The 25,088-nt window shown below is 41.3% G+C and overlaps 2 protein-coding genes and 1 long non-coding RNA gene across 3 annotated transcripts; 1 reads left to right on the forward strand and 2 right to left on the reverse strand.

Annotated features, from left to right (window-relative positions):
• The first annotated feature begins 764 nt into the window (after nt 1-764).
• nlrc3l (NLR family, CARD domain containing 3-like) lies at nt 765-12,976 on the forward strand. Its single transcript, XM_071925629.2, has 12 exons — nt 765-1,092; nt 1,341-1,496; nt 2,643-2,735; nt 3,786-3,960; nt 4,983-5,130; nt 5,731-5,823; nt 6,631-6,983; nt 7,914-8,123; nt 8,314-8,489; nt 10,049-10,322; nt 11,538-11,750; nt 12,405-12,976. Exons 1-12 carry the CDS (start codon nt 1,067-1,069, stop codon nt 12,792-12,794), a joined length of 2,307 nt encoding a protein of 768 aa, XP_071781730.1. The 5' UTR covers nt 765-1,066; the 3' UTR covers nt 12,795-12,976.
• A 1,268-nt stretch (nt 12,977-14,244) lies between these two features.
• Nucleotides 14,245-18,164, reverse strand: LOC139931540 (uncharacterized). The gene is made up of 7 exons (XM_078284313.1): nt 18,078-18,164; nt 17,727-17,836; nt 16,985-17,320; nt 16,180-16,521; nt 15,522-15,866; nt 14,987-15,349; nt 14,245-14,685 (listed from the first exon to the last, which is right to left on the reverse strand). The coding sequence occupies exons 2-7, from the start codon at nt 17,794-17,796 to the stop codon at nt 14,663-14,665; spliced, it is 1,479 nt and encodes a 492-aa protein (XP_078140439.1). The 5' UTR covers nt 17,797-17,836; nt 18,078-18,164; the 3' UTR covers nt 14,245-14,662.
• Nucleotides 18,165-18,816: 652 nt separating this feature from the next.
• On the reverse strand, nt 18,817-20,848 carry LOC144539388 (uncharacterized). The gene is made up of 3 exons (XR_013504922.1): nt 20,789-20,848; nt 19,374-19,412; nt 18,817-18,958 (listed from the first exon to the last, which is right to left on the reverse strand). It is a non-coding gene; the product is annotated as an uncharacterized LOC144539388 (long non-coding RNA).
• Nucleotides 20,849-25,088: the final 4,240 nt, after the last annotated feature.

The raw sequence follows: 25,088 nt of genomic DNA on the forward strand, positions 1-25,088 counted from the left end.
TTTTCAGCAGAGCAGTTGGTTAGAAAAGCTTTTTTGGAACGATATGAAAACTTATTTAATTTAAGTAAGACTAGAAAACTATTACACTAGACTGTTTTTCTATTTTATTTTGTAAGCTTTAATTGATATGTCTTGATATGTCTATTGTAAATGAGTTGATTATTTTTAAATGATCTGGAACTCTGTTACTTCCCTGAAAAACATCACATGTAAGAAGTCTGCCAAATGCCTTATTATATATTCCGCCTTTATTCAATGTGATGAAATATGTATGCTGTAACATGTCTCTTAATATCTGTGATGTTGGTTAATCCTCTGATTTTATGGTCACATGGCCCCTGTGTTCACCTGTATATTGTCCTACTTCGACGTTGACTCTATTTGATGTCGACGGCATACTAATTACAAAACTGAAGTAGTCTTAAATCGAAGTTTTCATCCATTTTTATCATTAGTGTAGCAACACTATAATAAGCGATAATATAAAACCTCCTTGAGCGACACTAGGAAACTTGTTTCTACCAAGGAGGTTTCTACCCGGACAGAAAAACAAACTAGGTGGCGTTTCCGGGGTGTGTGTTTTCAAACTCAGAGCCAATCGAATGTTTACCCCTGGCTCCGCGAGGTCTCGTTATCCAACAGAACTCCAGTCCATGCTCCAGACGCTCTGCGAGCTCGAGACGGAGGTGTGGCTGCGCGAGATGAGTTGTCGTATGGCGCCTCCTTGTGCTCAACACGAGTGTAGGTATCCCGAAACCGAAAGTAAGAGACGACACGGAAAGAGGCTCGAGGAAGTTCAGGGGGAGGGTAGATAAGCGATATTTTGAAACAATTTGAAGCTTGTTTCGGTGTATTTGTTGAAAAAAATGTTTCTAATATAATATGTATGGTTACGTTGTTGCAAATGTTAGCATAACACACTACTATGATCGCAGTAAGCAGCTGCCTAACGTCTCATTTGGAGTAGCACATTGAATGCACTTCCTCGAATCGCTGGATCAAATGCGATAAATATCGTCAGGCTTTAAGCTAACATTTTCTACAGTTGTACAATAAACTCGGAGCCATGGACCCGGATTCAGAGGTGGAAAGGTGCGTCTTAACACAGCCTTCAGCTGCCACAGGCCTATTGACACCTCACTTTAAGGCCATGTATTTCTCTTTTTCTCAAGCTGTATGCTGCTTGTCTATCAGTCTGTGTGCTCATCTGTCAGATTTTGTTAAATACATATGATCTGTATCGTTATGACATTTATATATATCAGTTATATATCTACTTAATACATTTCAAACTCTATGTCTCTCACACCCACGCATACTGACTCCCCCTGTCCGTGTAGGATCTTTGAGCCTGGGAATGAGGAGAAGTGGGAGCGACCACCTTCCAGTTATGGCTCCATGAGGAGTGACAGTGAGGAGGAGGAGGTAGTCCAGGTCAACCCCTCCCTGGTTGTCCCAGCAGCACTACCTGAAATACCTGCTCAGGATGTCACAGGGTACTGTGCTTTTGTTGGATATGAACCCATCTGGAAGCCCAGCTTTTGTGTGTGTGTGTATGTTTTTTTTAAATTATTATTTCTGATCACCATTTCAAGTAGAGAGCCTGTGATTTGTGAGTAAAGTCGATGATTGGAGAGTTGCTAATGCTGCTCTCTCACAAAAATGACTGATGGTGTGCTCTTGAGCAAGGCGTTTCACCTGCAAACTGATCCAGGGGGGTTGTGGGGCTGCCACAATGCAAGACTGATTAGCTCCCAACTGTCTGTGTGTGTTGATGGAAAAGTGAAGTCAGTTCTTAGTCACCTTCAGCTGACTAAATGGCAAAAATATAACGAGCTCACCATGCCAGGAAATACAAAAAGATCACAACACACAGCTTGATGATCAATGCTGTAGAAACAGACTGATGTCCTGATACCGTTCTTGGAACTTGGGCCAATATCAGGTTAAGATATAGAAACAGTTTGAGGTAATTTTCCCAGAACTGAAGTCCGATATCAAGAGTCAAGTGTGGGGCTGCGACTAACTATTATTTTCATTATTGATATTGATTAATTTTTCGATGAATCATTTAGTCTATAAAATGTAAAATATAATGACAAGTTACTTGAGCCAGAAGGGACGTCTTACAATTTCTTACTTAGTCTGACTAGCCACCAAAAAAGTATAATGACATGAAACAGAAAAAGCAAGCAAATCTTTGCTGTAGCTGTAACCAGCAAATGTTTGGTATTTTTACATGATAAATGACTAAAACGATTAATCGTTTATCAAAATTAAAAGTTAATTTTCTGTCAATCGACTAATCAATTAATCAACCATTCATTTCAACACTAGTCAGGCGTAACATGTTCTAAAGCCACTTGTTTTTAACCTTATGGAACATGGACAGATGTTAGATCTCTAATGAAAAAATGGACTACATCCCAATCATTTTTACAACGCACAAAACAAATTGATTGCATTGGTATGCTGTGTACGCCCGACAGAGCTTGGATTCTATATTGGCATGTCTATCTGTAAACTTGATTAATTACCATGTGTTCTATTCTTGATTCTTATCCTGTGTTCTCAAGTATGTTTTAAATTGTAAATATGAGATTAACCAGGGTGATGTTGTCTCTTGTTCTTTTTTTTGCCAGGTTACAGCTAATTCGCTCCGAGTCTCCAGAGACCTTCTACACTGAGACCACACAGCAGACCAAACCACTAGGAGCCTGTGTCATAGACACCAGGTGGAGGATACACACACACACACACACACACACACACACACACACACACACACACACACACACACACACACACAGGTGCATGTAAACACCATAACTTAGTTAGACTCAGGGTAAGGACTCAGGTAAGCTCGTACTCAGTTAAAATGCCTGGCTTACTCCAACACTTACCTGGTCACTGTGACATGTAAACATCTCACTCCCTTCATTTTTCTCCCATCAGTCCTGATGCAAAACTTTTAACAATAACTTTGGTGTTTTATGCTGGTAAATTTGTAGGGGTGAATGCATTTCCAGCAGCAACTATAGCCTGGCAGTCTTAATGTCCATGTCCGAGTCATTATAGTGAAAAGTTAAATTGCCTGTAACATCAAGACATTTGTCAGGAACATCTACGTACCCCTTTACAGCTGGCATTAACACTGCACATAAAATCCAGCTGTAAATGCATTCAAGACGCGTTGAAGATACAATAACTCAAACCACCTCCGGAGGTGGTCAGAGATGCATTTGACCACGTTACCAAAGTAGTGTAAATGAAAGGTAACTGAAGTAAACTATGCCAGTTTCTTAGCACTTGCCATCTCTAGGATGTATGAGGGAAAGTGACATGCGTGACAAGTAGCGCTTCGCGAGGGAAAGATGAATCTGATCCCAAATTGGATGCATTTTTACGGCAGGTGTAAATGCAATCCAGCTAAAAGATATCTTGACACAATATGGATATGAGATGCATTATAATGCCAGGAGTAAAGAGGGTAAAGGTGCATGTAAACAGCTTAACCCGAATAAGACCTGAACCGGAGAGTGGCCAATAGCTAGGTCTCCTTTGTTAAGATTTGAACAAGTCTATCCCTGTGAACACTGCAAAAATATCCATCTTAGTGGAGTGATCCGCCTTATTTCAAGATATTGTCACTTGTTTCAAGAAAAAAATTGCAAAATTCTTGAAGGTAAACAAGACTCAATTCAAGACAAAGTGACTTGTTAAAATGGACATTTTTTGCAGTGCAGTCACTTAGCCAAGCTCATGGGTCTCATCCTGCCCCTCAGGTCGTTTGGTGAACTGGAGGATTTGGAGGAAGTGGATGGAGAGGAGGAGGAAGACGTCGTGGTAGCGGACTCCCCAGAGCCGCCTTCTCCTGTGGAACCAGAGGAGCAGATGCAGACAGAGGTTGAGGACTGGGACAGGAAACACCCAGAACAGGACATGCCACACATATTCAAGGTTGGTGCACCCCAGTTGGTCTGCGGGGGGGGGGGGCATAATCCATGAAGTAGATATGTGCATCTACAAACTTTTGCTAGGCATTGCCTAATTAAGCTTTAAAAAAACATAAAAGTAGATCCTATCCAAATACATTTGAATGTTTTTGAATTAATGCACGCAGAAAGCCTTCATTGGACGAACGGGGCAAGAGTATCTATGACATTGACATTAGGCGAAAATGTAAACACTGAAACAATGAAGTAGCAGCACAGCTGTATCATCAGAACAATGTCAGACCCTTAAAATAAAAAAAAATAAACCTCTCCAAATGGTAACGTGATTAGCTCGGCCAGTTACACTCAAAACTCTCATGACTTTGTTTACACTTTTTTGTTTATATTGGAAGTCCCACGTTGGACAACACTTCACCAATTGCCAACGCCCTCCATGGTTACACCCCACCTCACTCAGAGGCAGAGGATGTTTCCAATTCACAGCTTATTTGTGAGTGATGATATATGATATATAATAATGAGGATGAAAATAGATGAAAAAAGATGTGATAATAATGAGAATAGATCTCGATATTACAAGGTCCTTTTCGTCGATTTTTTTTTCAAGATGAATGCAATACACTCACAACTACATTACTGTGGACAAGTGGAGCAATGACTGGTAACTGACAAGATATTATGATTTAGTCATTGTGATAAATTATTGCACATCACCAAAATGTCAGCTTATTGTCCTGAATGCTGCCCTGATATTATAGCCTTTTGTCAATTTCAATTTTACAAGTTAAATTCATTTTCATTAAGTTAGATCACATGGACTCTTATTTTTTAATAATTAGTAGAATTAAAATCAAAGGTCAAAATTTTAAACTTTAAAAGGCCGTAACTGCTACACCACCGGTCTGATTTTGATGAAACTTGGGGGATGATGCATCTTGTTACTGATTGGCCCAATGTGTGCCTGCATCATTTGTGCAGGATGATATGTTTACTTGTCTTTTCATACTTTTCTCTCTCCATCTGTAGAACCTCCAGAATATCCTGTCAGGGCTCACCAGGGAAGAGCTCATGGCATTTAAGCTGTGGTTTTTTCAAACTGAAAAAGACATCACCCGGGTGGGTGACATGGAGGGTGACATTCTCGACCTGGTGGACAAGATGATAGAGCTCACTGGTAAGAAAACACGGCAGCAGCAGCTGTTCTAGATTTAGTAGGTATAGTAGAAATAGGGCCCAAAAGTTAGAGAAGTGAGTTTGTGACTATCAGGTTGCAGGTTTCAACACCTGGACCGTTTGGGATGGTGGGTGTGAAGTGAACATTGAGGTGGCTTTCACACTGGTGTTTTAGCCCGAATCTGGGTACAGTTCCTGTCAAAAGTTGGTAATGTGAAAGCTTTTTTCAAACTCGGGTGCGGACCAAGGAACCGCACCAAAGTTCACCTGTACTCGGCGGTCTGAGTACGGTTCCAAGCGAACTGTGGTACAATTCGCATCAGTGACAACACAGTCCGCACTCATTCAGGAAATAAAATCAACGAATGCATATGCTTCTGCTGCGATGTGATGGAAAATACATCTGTGAAGTCTGGCCAGTAGTGGGGCCGCAGTGAAGAGCTCACCCAACAGACGGGTGTGTAAATTGGCAGCAGTAGTTATTGTAGCAATAGTTGTAGCAGTTGCAGTAAAGTGCATTGCCACGCAGGTCAGGATTAGGCCCTGTGCAATGTATGAGGAGTGATAGATTTGTTGATGTTTGGTTATTTTTGTCATGCAGACCAAGATGAAGCCCTGTGGAACGGCATCAATAATTTACGACACATCAAAAAACTACAGGAGGCAGACGAACTGGAGAAGAACTGCAAGAGAGGTCAGTGAGCACTTCTCTGGTTTTGCTCCCAATTCAGGGGGACAAGTGGTTTGTCTGAGATGTCTGTTCAGCATGTCATTATCATATTTGTTAACATTCCTGAGAAAGGAATAGAATCCCGCACACTGTCTATACTTGCATGATAATTTATGTTCATAATTAATGTTTGCCTGATGAAGGGCGATAAACCAAACGTCGTATTAAATTATCAAGCAAGTATAGACAGTGTGCGGGATTCTATTCCTTTCTCAGCACCTACCTTTTTGATTGTTGTTCTACGCCGCTGTCACTCAAAGACCTTTAGGTGTGCAAAAATTTCTTTTTTCTTGTGTTAACATTCCTGTAATGAACACAATAGCCACTGTTTTCAGTGATTGCCCTCTTCACACTTGCTTTTCCCATGATTCATCTGGCACAGAGGGAAGGGTCATGAGTACTCTGTTGAACTATTCTTAACTGCCCCTGTTTTCCAGTGATGGAAATTCCTGCATGTTGGTGCGAATTCACCCCGTAAAGAAATGTGGTATTAACAGCTGAAAAGAGACAAACCATATTCTTCCTCCAATGTAGGACTTTGCTGTCAATAAAAAATCCATTCTGCTACATCTATTCCCTATCAAGCCATTTCTTGATTTTCTACAGGCACCATATAAATCAAAGGAGTATTAGGAAACCATCTCAGTCCAAGCTGAGACAGTTAAAACAAGGACAGAAAGACAATTTCCGTATGAGATCAATTAAGTATCACGTTACTATTAAAAGGCTTATGGCTGTTTTCTTACTTTTGTTCTTCATCTTTCACGCCAGCGCTGGTCCGCTTTCATCTGAAGCAGTACTTAATCAGAAAACACCAGGTCATCTATGAGGGGGTCCCCGAGTCGGGAAAGCAGAACCTCCTTGACACCATCTACGTTGAGCCCCAGATTTCCACCTGTGGTTACGGAGGAATCGACCCCTGCCATGAGCTCCGACCGCACCCCCCCTCGCCTGTCCAGGTCCCCACCGCCGACACTTTTGTTGGGGTCAACAGCCTGTTCCGTATGCGTAAGGATAACGGCCAGCTGGTGAGGACAGTGCTGACCTCTGGGATTCCAGGAATCGGCCTGTCTGTCATTGTGGGCAGGTTCTCCCTGGATTGGGCAGAGGAGGTCGCCAATAAGGTGGGATATGATGAAAATTAATTCTACACCCTAACGTAACATGTAATTTTGTGTATGGATTCCCAAACTTTTGCTATACATTCTATCATCATTTAACTATCACTCATTTTTGATGGGGACCCCCTGGTCCACAGATCCCGCTAATTTAGTGAACATTTTTACGCAAAGCGCCTTATAGTACGATGAGATCGTACATTAGATTATCTTAAACAAAGTATAGGTCCGACTGGAAATTAATCTGTAATCCCGGAAGAGTTAGTGGCATGCTCTACCCATTGAGCAACACTGGGCCACTTATGAATTCAATATTTTATTCACATTGTCAACATTTTATCTTATGTATAGCTTGGAGGGTTTTTTTTTTTTTTTTTTTTTGCGGCCAAGCCTTGTTCAAACCTACAGAACTTTAGATCCCAAGGTTTCCAAAGATACCAAACATTTAATGCTGAATTAAGATAAGATAAGATAAGATAGCACTTTATTGGTCCCCTTGGGGAAATTCAGGTGCCACAGCAGCAATTGACGGACAATACCAAAGAAGTAAAGTAAGTCAAGTACAGGTAATAAAGAAATAAAGAAGAAATAAAGGAAATAGCTACTAACATAGAATACATGGATAAAATAAAATGATGCACAAACATCTGGATTTTTTCCATTTGATGTAATGGTGCAGCCATAAAAATGGCATCTTGGGTTTCAATAGAAGCGTGCTATAGCTGCAATGAAGCATTGGAACGAGCAGATACAGTTTGATACTGAAAATGCTTTTTCTAACTTTGAGGCTACTTAAGGGGAAATTTAAGGGGAAACTCAGGGTGCAAGCACATGTGAATTCTGCAAATGGTTCTTTTACGCAAGTAGCGCAGAAGATTGATTTTGTTTCGATATTCTGTGTGCAATTGATACCATGTTCCCATCCATTTTTCTCAGGACCTGCAGTTTGTCATCCAGCTCCCATTCGAAAGCCTCTGGTCTCTCCGCAACCACCACCTTCCTCCTTCAAAGATGATGTCCATTATGGAGGTGATAGAATATCATCACTATGAGTGCAGCGGCATGACATTCCTGGAGGAGCCTGACTGTAGATTTCTCCTCATATTGGACTCGTTTGATTGTTACCAAACTGCTCTGGACTGGGAGGTATCTGCCAATGCACACACACACTTACAGTACACATAGACGTATTCTGTGTATAGGAGCAAGAAATATAACATGATAGCGGTACACACTTCTTAAGGCACTGCGCTAACAAATGGTAACCAGCAACAGATCTGAAGAAAAAAACAACAACTAATACTCTGTTTTTTTTTTCTCTGGTTCCTCCCTCCAGAATTCTCCAGAGATAACTGACATTTACACTCCAGCACATCCGGACGTCCTGATTGTAAATCTCATCCGAGGCACTCTGCTTCCCGCTGCCCGCGTCTGGGTGCTGGGGAGACGGGCAGCTGTCTCACAAATACCAGCTAAATTCATAGACACAGTCACAGAGATACAGGGCTTCAGGTGTGTGTGTGTATGTGTGTTTGTGTGTGTGTCTGTGTGTGTGTGTGTGTGTCTCTATGTATGTGTCTGTCTTTCTTGTCTGAGTATGTGCATGTGTCAGTCTTTTGATTGTTTGTGTGGGTGCGTGGGTGCGTGCGTTTATTTGTGTTCTATTGTTGCATTGAAAAGTACAGTGGTACCTGATCTGAGTGTTTTTTGCGTGTCGCATTATTATTTGCCATACATTTTTGCTAGAAAGACATACCCCAGATGACTTAAGATAATGATCCTTGCAACCCTTACAACCCTGCTGTTCTGCTGCTAACAAGTAAAAACGGGCAGGGAAACACTTATTGTAGTATCAGTTCAAAATCTTGTAATTATCAGTGTAATTAGTACATTAGAGTTAATAGTCTGAGGTTAAGTTGTGCTGCTTCTATGAAAACTGTCACAGAAGCTGAAATTATATATTTTCTTTTATCCATTTCCATATTTATATCAGGCAGTGACTGCACACATATGCATATGTTATCAGTGCTCACCACTGCTATTATTCATTATTTAAGTAAATGGACAAAAGCACAGTAAGTCATAACGTCCTGAACAAACAAAAGTAATCCCAGTCTCCATGCATCATGGATTAAAATCTCCATATACCCAAACGACCTCTGCTCATTTTTGCTGCTGTTACTTGCTCTGTTGGTGTACTTAATGCATTAATGTTGTAATTTAAATTTGTCTGATTGAGGCGTCCTTGTGGCTCAGTGGTCTAAAGCTGTTTGCAGACTGTGCGATTGTGACCATCTTCTGCGTTCACTTGATGACGTCAGATGTCAGATGTAAAATCTTCATTATCAGCCTGACAGACTGTGCGAATTCAAGCCGTTCCACTGTCATATTGTGCGACTGATTGAGCGACGAGGCTGCTGACGGCACACCAACTGAGCTGCGACGCCCCGCGTCTGACGCTGAACAAAAGTGACCCAGGGAATTTAAAAATGCCGGCGGTAATGACAGCAATATTTTGCCCAAAAAGAGGAGTCTGCCCTCTTTTATTGTATCACAACAGATGTCAGTGGCTTCGTCACGCTTTATTTTTGGGTTGTTTGGTTTTGTTTACATTTTATACAGCTGGCGTGCTAATATGCCATCATTTCCTACTGGGCTCCCATTGGTCACTCACCAGAATAGTGTCGTGGCACCGGTCATACTACACCAATATGGGCCCAAATTTCTGACACTGCCGGCTGTGCTTGACCTTGTCACGCTGAACAAACAAAGACTGGCGACCATCGTTCACGACAAAAGATTTTTCCCAGACGTGAAAAATTTGTCTGGAATGGCATGAAAACGGACAAAATCGGACAGTTTTAGGTGCGTGCCATGTGGCCGCGATGTCTGGGGTTCAAATCCGGCCCAGGACCTTTGGCGCATGTCATTCCGCTCTCTTTGCTCATCTTTCATGTCTCTCCCCACTTTCATCTGTCTAGTAATGACAAAAAAGGTCGGCAGTAAGTTCTGTAAATTTCAATTTCAGTCAACCAATCCAGTTTATTAATTTTCTGCTCTCGTTCCTCCAGTGATGAGATGAAAGATGACTTCCTGACCAGGCGCTTTATGGATCCAGGCTTAGCAGCGAACATCAAGGCCCATCACAAGCGCCTGCCGTCACTCAGAATGCTTTGTCGCCAACCCTTTGTCTGCTGGATGGTGGGCACGGTGTTCGAGCGCTGCTACCGTTACGAGGGCTATGGCTTGGATCCCCCCAAGCTCACGCCGTTCTACATCCACGTCCTGGTCGTCCAGACGAACCGCAAGCTGCTGCGCTACTATGGACAGAGGGAAAACGAACTGGTAGAGTGCATTTGTCTGCGGCAGGCCGTTTTGTCATTTATTCCCTAAGAAGCACAAGTCAGAAATTGGCCACTAGTACTTATTTTTTAGTCACTATTCAGGTACTAGTTACTAGTCACTATTGTAGTTTTACTAGTTGCTGTATAATAGATAGTACTTCTAATTTAACAGATGCTAGCGACTAATTTGTTTATTACTTGTCACTTATCTCTTTTTACTAGTAACAATTTAATAAATACTAGTAGTTATTTTCTAGTTACTAGTGAATAATTTCATTTTTGCAAGTCACTTTTATGTTCTTACTAGTAAAAGAAACTCACTAGTCAATATTTTAATTAGTACTAGTCTCTAATCTAATTCTAACTAGTTATTATGAATTAATTACTAGTAGGTATTTTTTTCCTATCCTAATGTTTACTTGTTACTATTCTGCTGTTACTAGATACTATTAATAAGTGACTAGTAGTATTTTGATAACTTCTAGTTTTTATATCTTGTCACCATGGTACTTGATATTAAGGACATTCTGTCTGTCTGTCTGTCTGTCTGTCTGTCTGTAGACACATTTTTGTGAACACAATAACTCAAGAACAAAACTTGATAGAAACTTCATACTGACACCACAGGTTCCCCCTATAGAGTAGATGATCTGATGAGATTTTGGAGCACCTTGCTGTATAGATTTGCATATTAATGAGTAAAAAATACAGATACAGAGTTCATGTTAACACCACCTATGTGTTATTTGAAGACAAGTATGTTGTATAATTAATGCATTAATTAGCTTAATCAATAACCTCATTAGCATAACTGGTTATGTTTAATATATCATGGTGCTTATGTTTAGGACATTAGGCAGCTCAAGTGCCTCTTGTTATTCCAAATGAAGATAACAACATTTTTGTTATTACTTTTTGTTGTGTTATTTTTATATGAAGAGTCAAGAGCTGAAAGTTGAAATTTTAAGAATGTGGTTTCTATGCACTCTGGCTGGTTACATAATATCAAAGTATATGCTAACATACAGTATGCCACACCTATCGAGATATACGGTTAGCAGTGCTAAACACTACCTGATATTCATAACTCAATTTAAGAAAAGGTAATAAATGGCTAATGATAACTTAAGCCATATGTCACACCGAGTTTTACTTTCATGCCAGCATTTTGTCAGAGGAGCTACTTTTCACATGCTGTTGTTTCCTTTCCTCTCAGAAATGGTCCGATGATGACAGGAGTATGCTGACAAAGATGGGGAAGATGGCCCTGAAGATGCTGGAGAAGAATATCAGTTTGTTCTCTGAAGAGGACCTGAAGGAGCACGGCCTGAAGGTGAAGGAGGTGGTCATGTTCTCTGGCCTCTGCACCGAGCTCCCCACCGCCGCCTCAAATGGGAAGAAGTTCTGCTTCATTCACTTCACCTTTCAGGTAAAATCTGTCAGATAATATCAAAATATGCCACCTTTCAGAAACTATACCTCAATATCCTGTTTTGTATTGGCCGGTACCGTAATTCTAATATATTGAATAACATTTATCTTGCATTTAACATTTACTTTGCATTTTCAATTTTTGCCATGATTATACGTGCCAATAAAATGTAAATATACTTGTAAAAGAAGTTAAAGGCCAACATTTCAGAGACTTGCAAGCTACAGAAATTGATGTTAATGATGATAGACGTGTTCTTTCTGAGAATAGAGATTGAGGTTGAGGTGATTTGGTAGCTTAGCTGGCTGATGTACATATACCCATGTCTTCACAGCATTGTGACTTTGAATCTGGATGTTGCTTATCTTCCCATTCTCGTTGTCCTGCCTTTTCTGTCTCCTTATGCTGTAGCTGACTATCAAATTAAGTAAAAATGCCTTATGGTATTTTTTGGGCTCCTTTAGGATCATAAATTCACCTCCATTTTATTTTATCAGTTTAAATATAGTTTAGAGAGATAGGAATTATCGGAGAGAGAGTGGGTGCATGGCGGGCATTTAAACCACAAAGTGCGTCCCAAGTACGTGGCATGTGACGGGATATCTCATGGGGATAATCTCAAAAAGCAACACTTCTTCTTCCTTCCTCAAGGAGTTCATGGCCGCTGTGTACACCTTCCTGATGTTCTGTGTGGAGGGTAGGAACGTTCTGGGTCATCACTCCGGCTTGCACATCCCCAAGCTCTTCATGCTCAAGGATCAGACCAAGTCAGCGGCAGGCCTGGTCCACAGTGCTTTGGGGCGAACCCTCAGCTCCCCGCTGGGCCACTACGACCTGTTCCTGCGCTTCCTGTGCGGCATGCTTTGCCGGGAAAACCACAACGATCTGCTGAGGGGGCTGCTCTCCCGCCACCGCACCCCGCAGGTGGGCGGACTGGACGAAGCGGAGAAGCTGCTGCAGAAGACGATCGACAGCGCCCCAGCAGAGCGACGGGAAAACCTGAAGGAGTGCCTCAGAGAACTGACCCAGCAGGATGATTAAGATGGAGGCACCTGAGTGCAGTGGCTTGAAAGGATTCACAGTGAATCATGGTCTTCTATGGCCCAGCTAAGATAGTTGCCATAGAATTTTAGATTGCATTTTTATGGAAATGAGCTGTGTTTGATGTGTGGACAGAGCATGAGACTGAGAAAGTTGGAATTAAAGAATTAAGATGGACAGAATGAGTATCTCCTGGTCTGTTATGGTTGTCTTCATGTTTCTGTCATAGAGTTGTACGAAGAATAGAATTGTAGAAAATTCTAGTGATCATAGAGTGAGACTCAAAACGTTGGAAACACTCTACACAACGTGGATTGTTCAGTTAAATGATGTCTTGGCTGTGGTAATGCATCAAATTTCTGAGTTTCATACATTAGACCAATGTTAATTTCGATGACAACATCAGACATTCAATAGCAGCCATCTTACCACTGTACTGGGCAAATGAAAATGATCAATCTATGCATTCCAATCCAGGGGATATTTTGCAATAATCTAACTAGAATATATAATGTCACGCTATACAGTGAGCACTAATGTTACCTCACCTGACGTAATATGAATGGAGCTTCATTCATTTGGCTCCCATTTTTTATTTAGATATTGTGGATATTTCCCCTTCGACCAAAGGCATGGGAGTGGCAAAAAAAAACAAACACTTTGACATGGAATCCACCCTTGGTTTAGAGATTTTGGAAGTTGAAACTAAGTGGCACAGGGATCTGGAGAACAAGGTGTGATGAAACGCAATCAATGGGAGTTCGACTTTGTGGACTCATAGGAAGCTTTACAGTTTATTGCGGACAGACCTGAAACAAAAAAGTGGGGGAAGCGACCTGAAAGGCCACACTGGAGAAAGTTCACACTGTGATGTGCTGAAAGGTTTTTTTGTCAGTGTTGTTAGAGGTAGTGTTTTCTTCTGTGTGGCATGGAGTGGATGAAGCTGTCTTGTAGGATGTCTACTTTAATCTTTAACATCTGAAAAAAAGGATTGTGCATAATAAAACTGAAAGACAATCTGATGGAAAAAAGATCAGTGCGGGAGAGAGATTCCTTTTTATATTCAAATACGCTGGGCTTTAAATCATTTTATGTGTGTGTGCTTATGTATGCGTGTGCCTATGTGTGCATTTGTACTTGCTGTATTCACTCTTGAGTCAAGCTTCTCTGTGATAATGATCAATAAAAATTACATTTTATAATGCTGGATTTTCTGGCATGTATGTGTGTGTGCTCTCAGGCACAAATAAAAATCATAAAAATGATTTTCACAGTGGAACCAGTGAGCAGATTTTTGCTGGCTCTGCCTAGCAAAGCTCATTCCCGTGAAATCGCCGCGCTTGTGCTTGAGATGTGCACATGCAGGCTGGCGGCACCATTCACTGGAGTTGAAAACTTCATATAGTCCAGCCAATCCAAATAAGCCAATCAAAAATAGATCCATGTCTACCAATCCGAAATTGTTACTACTGTTGTGCTTTATATAGTGAATTGTTACCCTTGAGTTTTAATCGTGTGACTACGGTGTTCAACCTTTCAGTCAAGCATGTTCAAACCATTATCAGAATACAGAAGAATAAGTGAAATACTTCATCAGATGGATATAGTTTTTTTTATTGGATTAATGATAACATTATTAACAAACACTTGTTTTCATACATAGGCCTACATAGATTTTCTGAGGGGGGAAAATAGCTTATCAGAGTTCTGAGCTGTCCAAAAAGGAATAGAAGTGCAATAAACAGCATATCAAACAATCAATAGCCCATACACCAATATTCAATAAAATAATCAATATTAAAAGAATGGAAAAAGTGTAAAAAGCTGTGACAGCATTTGCAGATGACTCTTGTGTAGTCTGGAGGGCCTCATGCAGTCTTGTGTTTGAAATCTGCCGACACATGTAGGACAAAAAAAGAGACAGAATTTGCAGTGAGACAGAAGTTCATTTCTGCTGTCACCTGGAAATCTTGTAAACACCAGTTTTTGTCAGTTTTCCTGTTGTGCCTGGACTTAAGGTTTACATGGTCCTCTATATGGCTTTAGAAAATCTAACCCTAGGTCCCAGTAGCGACGTGCATTATGGCAAGAGCTTTGCCCCAGGTCTCAAATCACATTACAATATCAACACAACATGGCAATGACAGTGATCCCAGATTGGGCCTCCGTCAAGAGTTCAGTCAACAACTTACACTGGCAGATGAAAGGCAACTCCACATGGCAGCAGTCATCCAGCCACTTGAGTTCGTTCTCCCTCTGGATGATCTTTCCACAGTGGTAGTTGAGGGGGTTGCGGGGGAAACTGCTGTCCCACTGTTTGAAGTCCACTGGTGGCCCACTGGTCCACACCCAGGGGACGTCCCAGCCAAAGATGGACCGCTCCAGGCCGATCCACGCCCCATCTCGATGTAAATGTTTGCCATCCAGGAGTTGGTCCACAGCAACCTGCACTGTCTGATCGGTGATGTGGACCAGGCTGGATTCATTATTGAGGCAGTGCTCCAGGGCATTAATCCAGCTTTTGGATTCATTGTGGAACCACAGGCCTGCATGGCCTGTGGTTCCACACAAAACACAAGAGAGAGATGTGAGATTAAAAGAGCACACACACACACACACACACTCACACACACACACACACACACACACTGCTCATTTATGCATCCTCTCTCTCTCTCTCTCTCTCTCTCTCTCTCTCTCTCTCTCTCTAAAGGCCTATATACTCACCATGGCAGTCAGGAGTGGTTCCACCGTTATGGCAGTCAGGAGTGGTTAGACTCTCATCGTTACCAGGAGTGGTTGGACTCTCATCGTTACCAGGAGTGGTTAGACTCTCATCGTTACCAGGAGTGGTTGGACTCTCATCGTTACCAGGAGTGGTTGAACTCTCATCGTTACCAGGAGTGGTTGAACTCTCATCGTTACCAGGAGTGGTTAGACTCTCATCGTTACCAGGAGTGGTTAGACTCTCATCGTTACCAGGAGTGGTTGAACTCTCATCGTTACCAGGAGTGGTTGAACTCTCATCGTTACCAGGAGTGGTTGCATCTTCCTCGCAGTCAGAGTCCTCATCTGTCAAGGGAGCATTACAGCATTTAATAATAAGAAGAATTTCACTAATTTCATGATTCTGATGAGATGCTTCAGACAAAAATATTTAAAAATTCACAATATGGAAAACAATCATTTTGAGCATGGCTGAGGCTTTGGCAGTATCCACACAGAAGCAGAAACATCTGATATTTAACTGCATGTGAAACATATTTTCAAATCTTTTTTTTTTATTTTTAAATTTTTTTTATTTAATGGCTTCCGAAGGATTAAAAACTCAGATTTTTCTGTTGCTCGTAGTTCTAGATTGATCATCTTATTAGGTAGAGCTCACCTCCGTAACACAGGAAGTCTTTCTTGCTGGAGCAGCTATCTGCTTCCCACTTCATTTCAGAGGTTATTTTCACACAATCCCCATCAGCACTATCTAACCAGGATTTGTCCCCGGGAACCGGTTCTCTACTGGTCCACCTCCAGGGACTGTTCTTATTGGCATGCTTCAGGCCAATCCAGTAAACGCCTGCTCTTAGTGCATCAAAGGCCACCTGTTCCTCTTTGTTGGTGATACTTGCTATCATCTGTCCACGATCTTGGCAGTATTCTTCAGCTTCCTTTTGTGTTTTTTCAGCTTGAATCACTTGATATGTTTTTTCTGTTGTTTCCAATCTGTTAGTAACTAAGAAAAAGATGTGAGATGAGGTTGTTGCATGTCATTTTTGTACAATATGAAAAACAAGTTAGATTTGAAAATTGCCCAAGCTACATCCATCATTTAATTTGGTTTTGTCAGCGTTTCTGTTTTATCCTCATTTCATTGTGTCCAAGTTGAGTGTTTTCATATCAAACAAACAACGAAAAACGAGTAAATGTTAAACAATCTAATTACGGCATGCATTGCAGAATGACTGAATATGTGAACTTAGACTGTATTAAATGGGCTTTTACTTTAAATGACACCGGTGTTCTCCTTTGGTCAGAATAACCTATATTGCTTTTTGGAGACAAGTAGGCCTTTCAAGTAGGCCTATAGCATGTTCTTATGTATTAACTGTCATGAGTCACTGTGAAATAAAAACAATAACAACCAACAGGTAGTCTCTTGCTAAATAGCAGTAAAAGGTAAATGTGAAGGCCTGTACCATTTTGACAGACAAAGTGGAAGGTAGCGGAACATTGCGTCGGACGCCACTTGAGGTCTGCAGAAATGGCACAGTGATAGTCTGAATTAGGATTATAACCATCTGCCCAGTTAGTGTACATGTAGTCCTCTCCATCAGACCACTTCCAGGGTATACTACTGTTTCTTTTGAGCCCGATCCATACATCAGCCTGGAGGTTCAACTTGTTCAAGGTTTTAGACTCTTCCTCGGTGTGTATGATGGCCAGATTCATGTTTTTCTGTTCACAGTGTCTTTTCGCCTCACTCCAGTTTCCCGGCTGGTTGACAGGGCAGTATTTCTTGGCTGAATTAATTACTGTTTGAAATAAAGTGAGAATTACCGGTAAAGTAAGAAAACAATAATTCATATAAAAGTATTCATTGGCAAAAATGTTGCATAGCCTGCTTATTGCTACCACAGATACTGTAGGTCTACACCACAAACATCTTCAGCAATTCCCAGGTGAAATTTCATTTTGATAAAAGTCATTCTAATTGTTGTAAGAGAAGTAGACTATCTATCTCTGGATCTCTGGTTTTGTTAGACAAATCTCAAATGTAGACACAGCCCACACTCCGTCTCACGAGGCCTTTTGCCTCTTTCTAGACTAGCCTATAATTTCAAATAAGGATTTGTTCTTCATTGACTTGTGGTGTTAAATTAGGTAAAAGAAACCTAAATTAAAATGTAACGTAAATAGGTAAAAAACTACAGTACTTGCCTCTAGCAATTCCATTGCAGTTCCTGAGAGAGTACCCAGAGATAGCTTCTCCATTAGCTTTTATCCACATATGCTTATGAGGTTCTGAGTACCCGAGGAAACAATCCTTACTTATATGGGAGAAAAATAGGAATCTGATAAAGAAGCTTTATTGAGTCAATGCTCCCCATAGTTATATTGAGCTACAGTGTGTCTTTTTTCTGTAATCATAAAATATGTGACACAAACATGCTGGCTCACATAAACTGAGATCACCAGTGGCAAGACAATACTCACTACAACACCACATGTAATTATGACATTGATTTCATTGGCAATTATTACACATGGGGAAAAAATATTTTCATTTACCGTTTATAAAATGTGAAATATTGGCAGTGGTCAGTGTTGGTACAGCGTTGCCTACAGTTAGTTGGACTATCTTCTGTGCTGTGATGATTTAACGGTCCATAAATGTCAACACCATGTAGCAGGTTTGTGATACAGTCTGTTGAATGGAGATATCAGAATCCACAAAAATCGTTAAAGTGGGAGTGCAGAGACATTTTAAACCATTAATTAATTAATTCATTCATTCATCCATTTTCTGTACTTGCTAAATCCCGTTCTCTTGGCAAATAGGCTATAGCTTATTCAGGTGCAATATAAAAATAAAATGAACTCACTGCTTCCTGGATCACAAACTTCAGTCTAACGAAAAATACAATGTGTCCTAAATGTCACATTGTCAGCTTGTCAATATAAATTAGAAATACACTACTCACTACAGTGAAAAAGAGGAACTCCATCAATTTGTCCATGGGGTTGAAGATTTAAGATTGTGAAAAGCCTTTTGCACAGATCCCATTCCCTTTCCCCCATCAACTATACCCCCTACTGCCTGCCCACCTCACCCCATCACCTCAGTTCCTTTTGATTTTTTTTTTAGGGGGTGGGATGTTGTTTTAGTTTGATTATTAACATAACACCCAGCTTGTCAAAGAGATTCAAGTGCTCACCTTTTACTACCGTCACATGATATGAAACCCTGCAGTTTTGGAAATATTTGGTTTTACAGCAAGTGTAGGTCTTGCTGTCTCCTGGCTGAATGATCAGATGTGCGTTTCCATAATGGCAATTCCTCCATCCATTCCGATAAAACCAGCATCTATACCTGCAGTCACAGTTAAGAGTGACTCTGAATCCCTCTGGTACCCATATTTCAGTCCCTGAAACCAATGGGAGTTGGATTGCTGCAAAGTTGGGAGATCACATCAGGAACATTTTTATCTCTCTGAATTACACTTTTTTGTTTATATTTGATAGAAATTACTGTTTTTTTTTTTTTTTTCCAAGCCTAATCTCATCAGCAAGGAAACAAACACAGAAACAGAAGATCAGATATAAGAATCAGATATTCTATTCTAATGTAAATCTAGATGCAGAGAATTACACCTATAGTAATTACCACTTTAGTTACGCTTATTTAACAGCGATAAAACACTTAAATGATTAAAAAAACAAACAAACCCCACAGTGATTAAAACATAAAGAAAAGAAAAGTACAAATGCGTGTAGGTGGGATAAAAACAAATAATGGTTTATAAAAATATTTCACCTATTAAAAATAACTACAAACTGATCATGGCCACTGAGTGAGGAACATACCCAGCAGCAGCAGTAGAGGGGTCAACTGTGCCATGGCCTCTAAACATATAGAAAAGACATAACAAGGATGCAGATTGCTGAGCTCAGATGGAAAACGTATAAACAACTCAAAATTCCCTGATCTGTCTGATTTACCTCCAATCATTCATCAAAATTGTACATGGATTTAGAAATATGATCAGGCAATGTATGACTGTTTTGGCTGTGTAAAGGTGCTTTGGTAGTCAAATGCTCATCTCAATAATGTTGCCGATAGGTCCTGATCAATGAAAAAGGCATCTCTGTACTGCTTATTTCTGTTCAGATATAGAAATACAAACATTTACAAACACTATCCATGTTTAGTGGTTGTTATTTTTAATAATTTGAGTCAGAATAAATAATCTGACTCTTTTAATTAAAGTGATAAGAAGGGTTTCTTGACACACAGGACAGCACAATGAGAGCCAAGAAATTATGAAAAGAAAAGAAAAGAAAAGAGTAAAGAAAGAATTTGAAAGTCAGTTTAGTATAATTTTCTGTGAGTGACATCTTACCTGAAACTATCAGAGGGCTGTAAACCTTAGTTCAGTGGGTTCAAACTAATGCTAAGAATTATTTGGAACCACTATTTGACCCAGGTCTGATAAGTGTTTTTTTTTTGTTTTTTTTTAACTGGTAAAGACGTATGGACTGTCCTGTCAGCCTTTTATTCAGACAGTATAGGGACAGAGGAGAAAGCTCTGGCTGGATTCAGGTCACATGACAAACTGGTCTCAGATATGCTCTCATTATCTGATGTATTTTGGCCCTGAAGAGCCACAAATCACTTCTATTAAACCAGATTTCTCAAACCAAACCAAATATCCAGTGTGGATGTTTTCTGTATTTCTGTAGCCCATCTGAGCAAAACTAAACAGCTGTACAGAGAAGTTAGTTCAGTCAGACCTCAACTGGAATACCAGATGGGTGGTGTGTGCCTCACAGGAAAATACAATGATTGTAAGCAGTACAATAGTAAACCAGTACAGTGTATCAGTACACATAATGTTCCCATACCAACATTATTAATAAGCAATTAATAAGAAATTTACTGTCATAGCTCTAGTATGTATATTTTTCAGTTGCAATATTGCCTGATATTGACACTTAACTTATGTAGAAATAAAATGATTAAAGTATCATGAGATTGTTGATTTTTTTTTTTTTTTTTTTTTTTACATTTTAATATCATAGAAAAAATGTAGAATATAGACAGCCATAAATGATACTTATACAAGTATTTTTTACCATGTAGGCTACCTATTAGAAATTTTCTTAATTCTAATGGAAAAAAAGACTTGACTGAATGTACATCACTTGAAATGAAGTAATTATACAAAATGTTTCATTCTAGTGACAGGTCATAGCAGGTGTTAGTGCCTTGGGTAACTTACCCAGTCAATGAAGACTTGTTTTCCCTCTCCAGGACCTGATGGACGGATGGGCAGGGAAATATGAACAGGAATCTTCACAGAACATCAGTTTATAGAGGCGTTTTTCTCTTCCCCTTTTCTGACCAGAGAACCACACCCAGACCTGGACCTGGGCGCTTATTCGTCTTAAAGGGGAATACCACTGAATTTCACTGAAGTTTGTTTATCCTAGTCTGCTTTAGATGGGGATGTGGGTAACATAGAGAGCTACTAACAACCAAAATATCATGAAAACATACTGGTGGTCATATTTTTTTTGTCAGAATTGCCCATCTCTATTGCCTCCATAGGTTACCAGTGTACCAAATGTTTTAGAGAAATAGTACTTAACAGAGACCAGTTTTCCAGTTTGTCATAGTGAAGTTTATAGTCCTGTGACTTGACTTGCTAAATAATATTTTATTTTCAGAACTTTTGCAGTATAGACCGATGAATGCAAACCAATACTGAAAAAGTCCTTCCCTTTCAAAATAAAACATGTCTTTTTGATGTTTAGCAGAGAATATTCTGTAACAAATACAACAACTTGTTTCTAAACTTTATTATCGCACTTTTCAAAAACAGAGTTACAAAGTGCTTTACAAACATGGAGCAAACACAACAGAATAAAAATAATTCAGCATTGGATACAATATACAATAAAATAAGAGGAAGGACTAAAAAAACATGGTTTTAAAGTGCAGTAAATATAACAGAATAAAATAGATAAAATAAAGATCAAAATAAAATATACTAGGTGTGTCAGGTATATTGCCATGTATGTCAGTACAAAGCTATGCCCATGTAAGATGTGCCCCAGCAAATCGACAGTGCATCCAAATTCGATGCAAAACAACTCTGTCCAGTCCAACAAAAACATGCAAAGCCATATGCTACCATAAAATGCAGATGTTGTGTTGAAGAGAGGCATACTTCACAACAATGTTCTGCATAACTTGATATTTAAATATTTGAGCAGTGTGACTGTAACCACAAAATAAAAAGCTAGCATGTTGTTTGATATTGAGTGTGGCTGGTATTTCTGCATGATTTCTGTCTGATGCAACAGGAATAATCAGGCAGTATTGTAACTGTGTGTAAGAGATGTTTTGGTCCATCCACGAATAAGGAACAACGGCTCCCCGTCTCCACCAACTGCACGCAAATGCAAATCCAAATCCAAATCCAAAAGGCTTACAAAGACGGGAGCTTTGTTTACACTGTTACAGGATGCAAATATCTGTCTCTCTGGAAACTGCTTATCTACTACAGAAAAGAGAAATTTAAGGAAATTACACGATCAGTATACAAGATAAAAATGTATCTGTTGTTGTAGGTTCTAGGATGTGAGGAAAACATGAGGGAATGTTTACCTGCCCACCCATCCCCTCTAAATTTCCGTTGTTAAATTTGAACAAACTGGCCTCTAATTGTGGACTTGCTGTATGAAAAATGGTTGCTATACTGTCGCTAAATGCTTATCAAAAAGACAATATAACACGTGCGTGCATAAGGCATAGGTGGGGACAGTTTTAATTGCTTGAGACTTGCCTTGATGCATGAAGAGAAGACTTGAGACTTGACTTGACTTGGGTTCTGGTGACTTGGGACTTTGACTTATACTTTGATGATTTTAAAAGGTTTCTAAAGTCTTGACAACAGATCTTTAGTCCATGGGCCAGACCAGATATCGGTACCATCTGAGTGGGCAAAACCTTACCTATACTAAATTGTTTATAGGGTCAATATAAGTAAATTAATATATGATAGCCTTTCCACAGGAGCAGCTTTTCATATTTATTGGACATTTTGTTATTTTCCCCTATTAGCGCTTGTAGATTTTGTTGTTGTTGCTATTCTTGTTTTCTTTCCCCCCCAATATAAATTATTTTTAAATAAATTATGTAATTGAAAATATACAGTATATTTAATAGAAGCCGACTCCACTTTTGAAATAATTAACACATAAACACAGCACTTTTTGAAGGTTTTGTTTATGTCCAGGTTTCCCAGATTCCATCTCTGTAGCATCTCTGTAGCACGTGAGTTGCGTGTTCAGTGAGTGAGTCTAGTGGCTGGTGACTGCTAGGACCATAGGCTAGTCTGTGACAGATGCCTTGCCCTTGTAAGTAATTTTGTTCAAAGTACTTCAAACAAAGATAAAGTCTACCCATCAACAGAATAAAAGGTTTAAAAACGTAACCAGACTGTGTTTACCGCCTCAAGTGAATTAACTTATCCCCAGCCAGATCCATATTTAGAGGTAACGTTAGCTAGCTAGCTAGTTTAGCTAGCTAGCTAATTTTCTTTAGCAATTTTCTTTCCCGCCACTTTACGCTACAGTGGCTACACTCAGGTCCTCAACTACAGAATATACAGCGTCAGGACCTGAGCTCTGCTCCCAAAATTTCTTCAGCGATCAAGCAGTCAAGAAGAACAAGAAGATGAAGAAGTCATCTCACCACGCCGGAGGAGCTGTCCACTTGTGTACCGCCTGCTGGACCGGCTACATCCTGCCGTCGGACCTCCACCCCCGCTGCGAGGCTTGCCTGGGTGCTGTTCACGCCGGGTTAGCGTTGACTCCGCAGGCCTCCTGCCAATTCTGTGCTCGACTGCCTGTGGAGGAACTGCAGCGGCGGGCGGACGCCTTCACGGCGCTCCAGGTGGAGGGAAGCGATGACGGTAGCTGGGCTGACCGCGGCGCCGTCTCTCCGGACGACGAGCTGGACAAGATCCTCTGCGGCAACGACTTCCCGAATATTCCGGAGGAAATCCTTGATGGCGGGCACGAGTCAGCCGGCTCGGCTCCCTCCATCTCGGGCTCTCCTCCTGATTCTGCCGTCTCCCTGTCGGGAGACCTGGAGCCTGATCTTGAGGGCGGGGCCCCGCAATTGCGGCTTTCCCCTTCCCCACCGCGGCAAGGAGCTCCGCTGCTGCGGTACTCTGCTGCTGCGGTACTCTCCTTCTCCGCTCCAATCTGCCAGCCACATGCCGGCCGCCAAAGGATTTCTCCTGGACTTGCCGGACATCATTAAGCAGGCGGTGGATTTGAGGGGCATAGCGATGCTGGCAGAGCAACCTGCACCTGCTCATGGCCTCTTAGGCGGGGATGTGTACGTCCAGGAGCCGCCGGTCAAACATCCCCCGCTTTGGCTCTCCTTTATGCGTTTCCCCCAGTTCCCCTGATTTCTCGCCTCTTAGCGTGTGTTCAGGAGGAGAACCTAGCGGTTATTCTGGTGGCACCAGAACGCATGAGCGCATCTTGGTTCCCGACCATGGTGCAGCTGCTGGCGGGGAAACCGTGGCAGCTCCCATGGCGCAGAGACGCACTGTCACAGCTGGACGGTGTGATCCTCCACCTCCCGGTAATAGGCCAACAACTGTGGACCTGGCCGCTGAATGGGAGCGCTTGGAAAGGTTAGGTCTGCCCCCTGCGGTGGTGCGCACTATCCAAGGTGCGAGAGCCCCTTCTACTACAGCGTGTTACACGGGTAGATGGTCTGCTTTTCAGCGCTGGTGTGTGGAGAGAGGCTCAGATCCCACGTCGTGTCCTCTGCCTCTCGTGTTAACCTACCTTCAGACGTTGGTAGATAACGATTTGGCTCCATCTACAATCAAAGCGTATGCTGCAGCCATTTCATCCTGCCACGAGGGCTATGGAGAGAGATCAGTTTTCGCGCATCCCTTGGTTAAGCGCTTTTTAAAGGGACTCAGACGACAGAAACCTGTCATACGCTCTCTAGCTCCGCAGTGGGATTTACCTCTGGTGTTGCGCGCTCTGGGGGGTCCCCCTTTCGAGCCGATAGCCCAGATCTCTCTCAAGATGCTATCCCTGAAAACAGCGCTCCTCCTAGCCCTGACGTCTGCTAAGAGAGTGAGTGACTTATGCGCGCTGTCGGTCTCGCCGTCCTGCCTTTCTATTAGAGAGGATGGAAGTGCAGCGACTTTACAGCCAAATCCCTCATTCACACCTAAAGTCCTAACAAACTCCTTTCGGTCGAGAATTATTTCCCCCGAGGGGTTCTTCCCCCCGCTTCGCAGAAATGAGGCAGAGGAAGCGTCTCACCGACTCTGCCCAGTGCGCGCTTTGTCTCAGTATGTTTTGCGCACAGCAAACATCCGACAGACACAGCAGCTGTTTGTTCATTACAGAGGGCATTCACAAGGCTCGGCTCTGTCAAAACAGTGTCTGTCACACTGGCTGTGTGATGCCATCACACAAGCCTACAGTGCGGCGGGAGCCGAGCCGCCACAAGGCGTCCGGGCGCACTCCACGAGAGCC

This window comes from Centroberyx gerrardi, chromosome 6 (assembly GCF_048128805.1).
Source record: "Centroberyx gerrardi isolate f3 chromosome 6, fCenGer3.hap1.cur.20231027, whole genome shotgun sequence".
Classification (NCBI taxonomy): Eukaryota; Metazoa; Chordata; class Actinopteri; order Beryciformes; family Berycidae; genus Centroberyx; species Centroberyx gerrardi.

What these genes read in the sequence shown, in the direction of transcription:
- nlrc3l (XM_071925629.2), top strand. Translation starts at nt 1,067, where the DNA reads ATGGACCCGGATTCAGAGGTGGAAAG. An exon ending in ACATGCCACACATATTCAAG is followed by an intron (nt 3,961 to 4,982) that starts GTTGGTGCACCC and finishes CTCCATCTGTAG; the next exon opens with AACCTCCAGAATATCCTGTC. An exon ending in CAAGATGATAGAGCTCACTG is followed by an intron (nt 5,131 to 5,730) that starts GTAAGAAAACAC and finishes TTTGTCATGCAG; the next exon opens with ACCAAGATGAAGCCCTGTGG.
- LOC139931540 (XM_078284313.1), bottom strand. Translation starts at nt 17,796, where the DNA reads ATGTGGATAAAAGCTAATGGAGAAGCTATCTCTGGGTACTCTCTCAGG. An exon ending in CTGCAATGGAATTGCTAGAG is followed by an intron (nt 17,321 to 17,726) that starts GCAAGTACTGTA and finishes TATTTCAAACAG; the next exon opens with TAATTAATTCAGCCAAGAAA. An exon ending in AACCACTCCTGACTGCCATG is followed by an intron (nt 15,350 to 15,521) that starts GTGAGTATATAG and finishes GTGGAACCACAG; the next exon opens with GCCATGCAGGCCTGTGGTTC.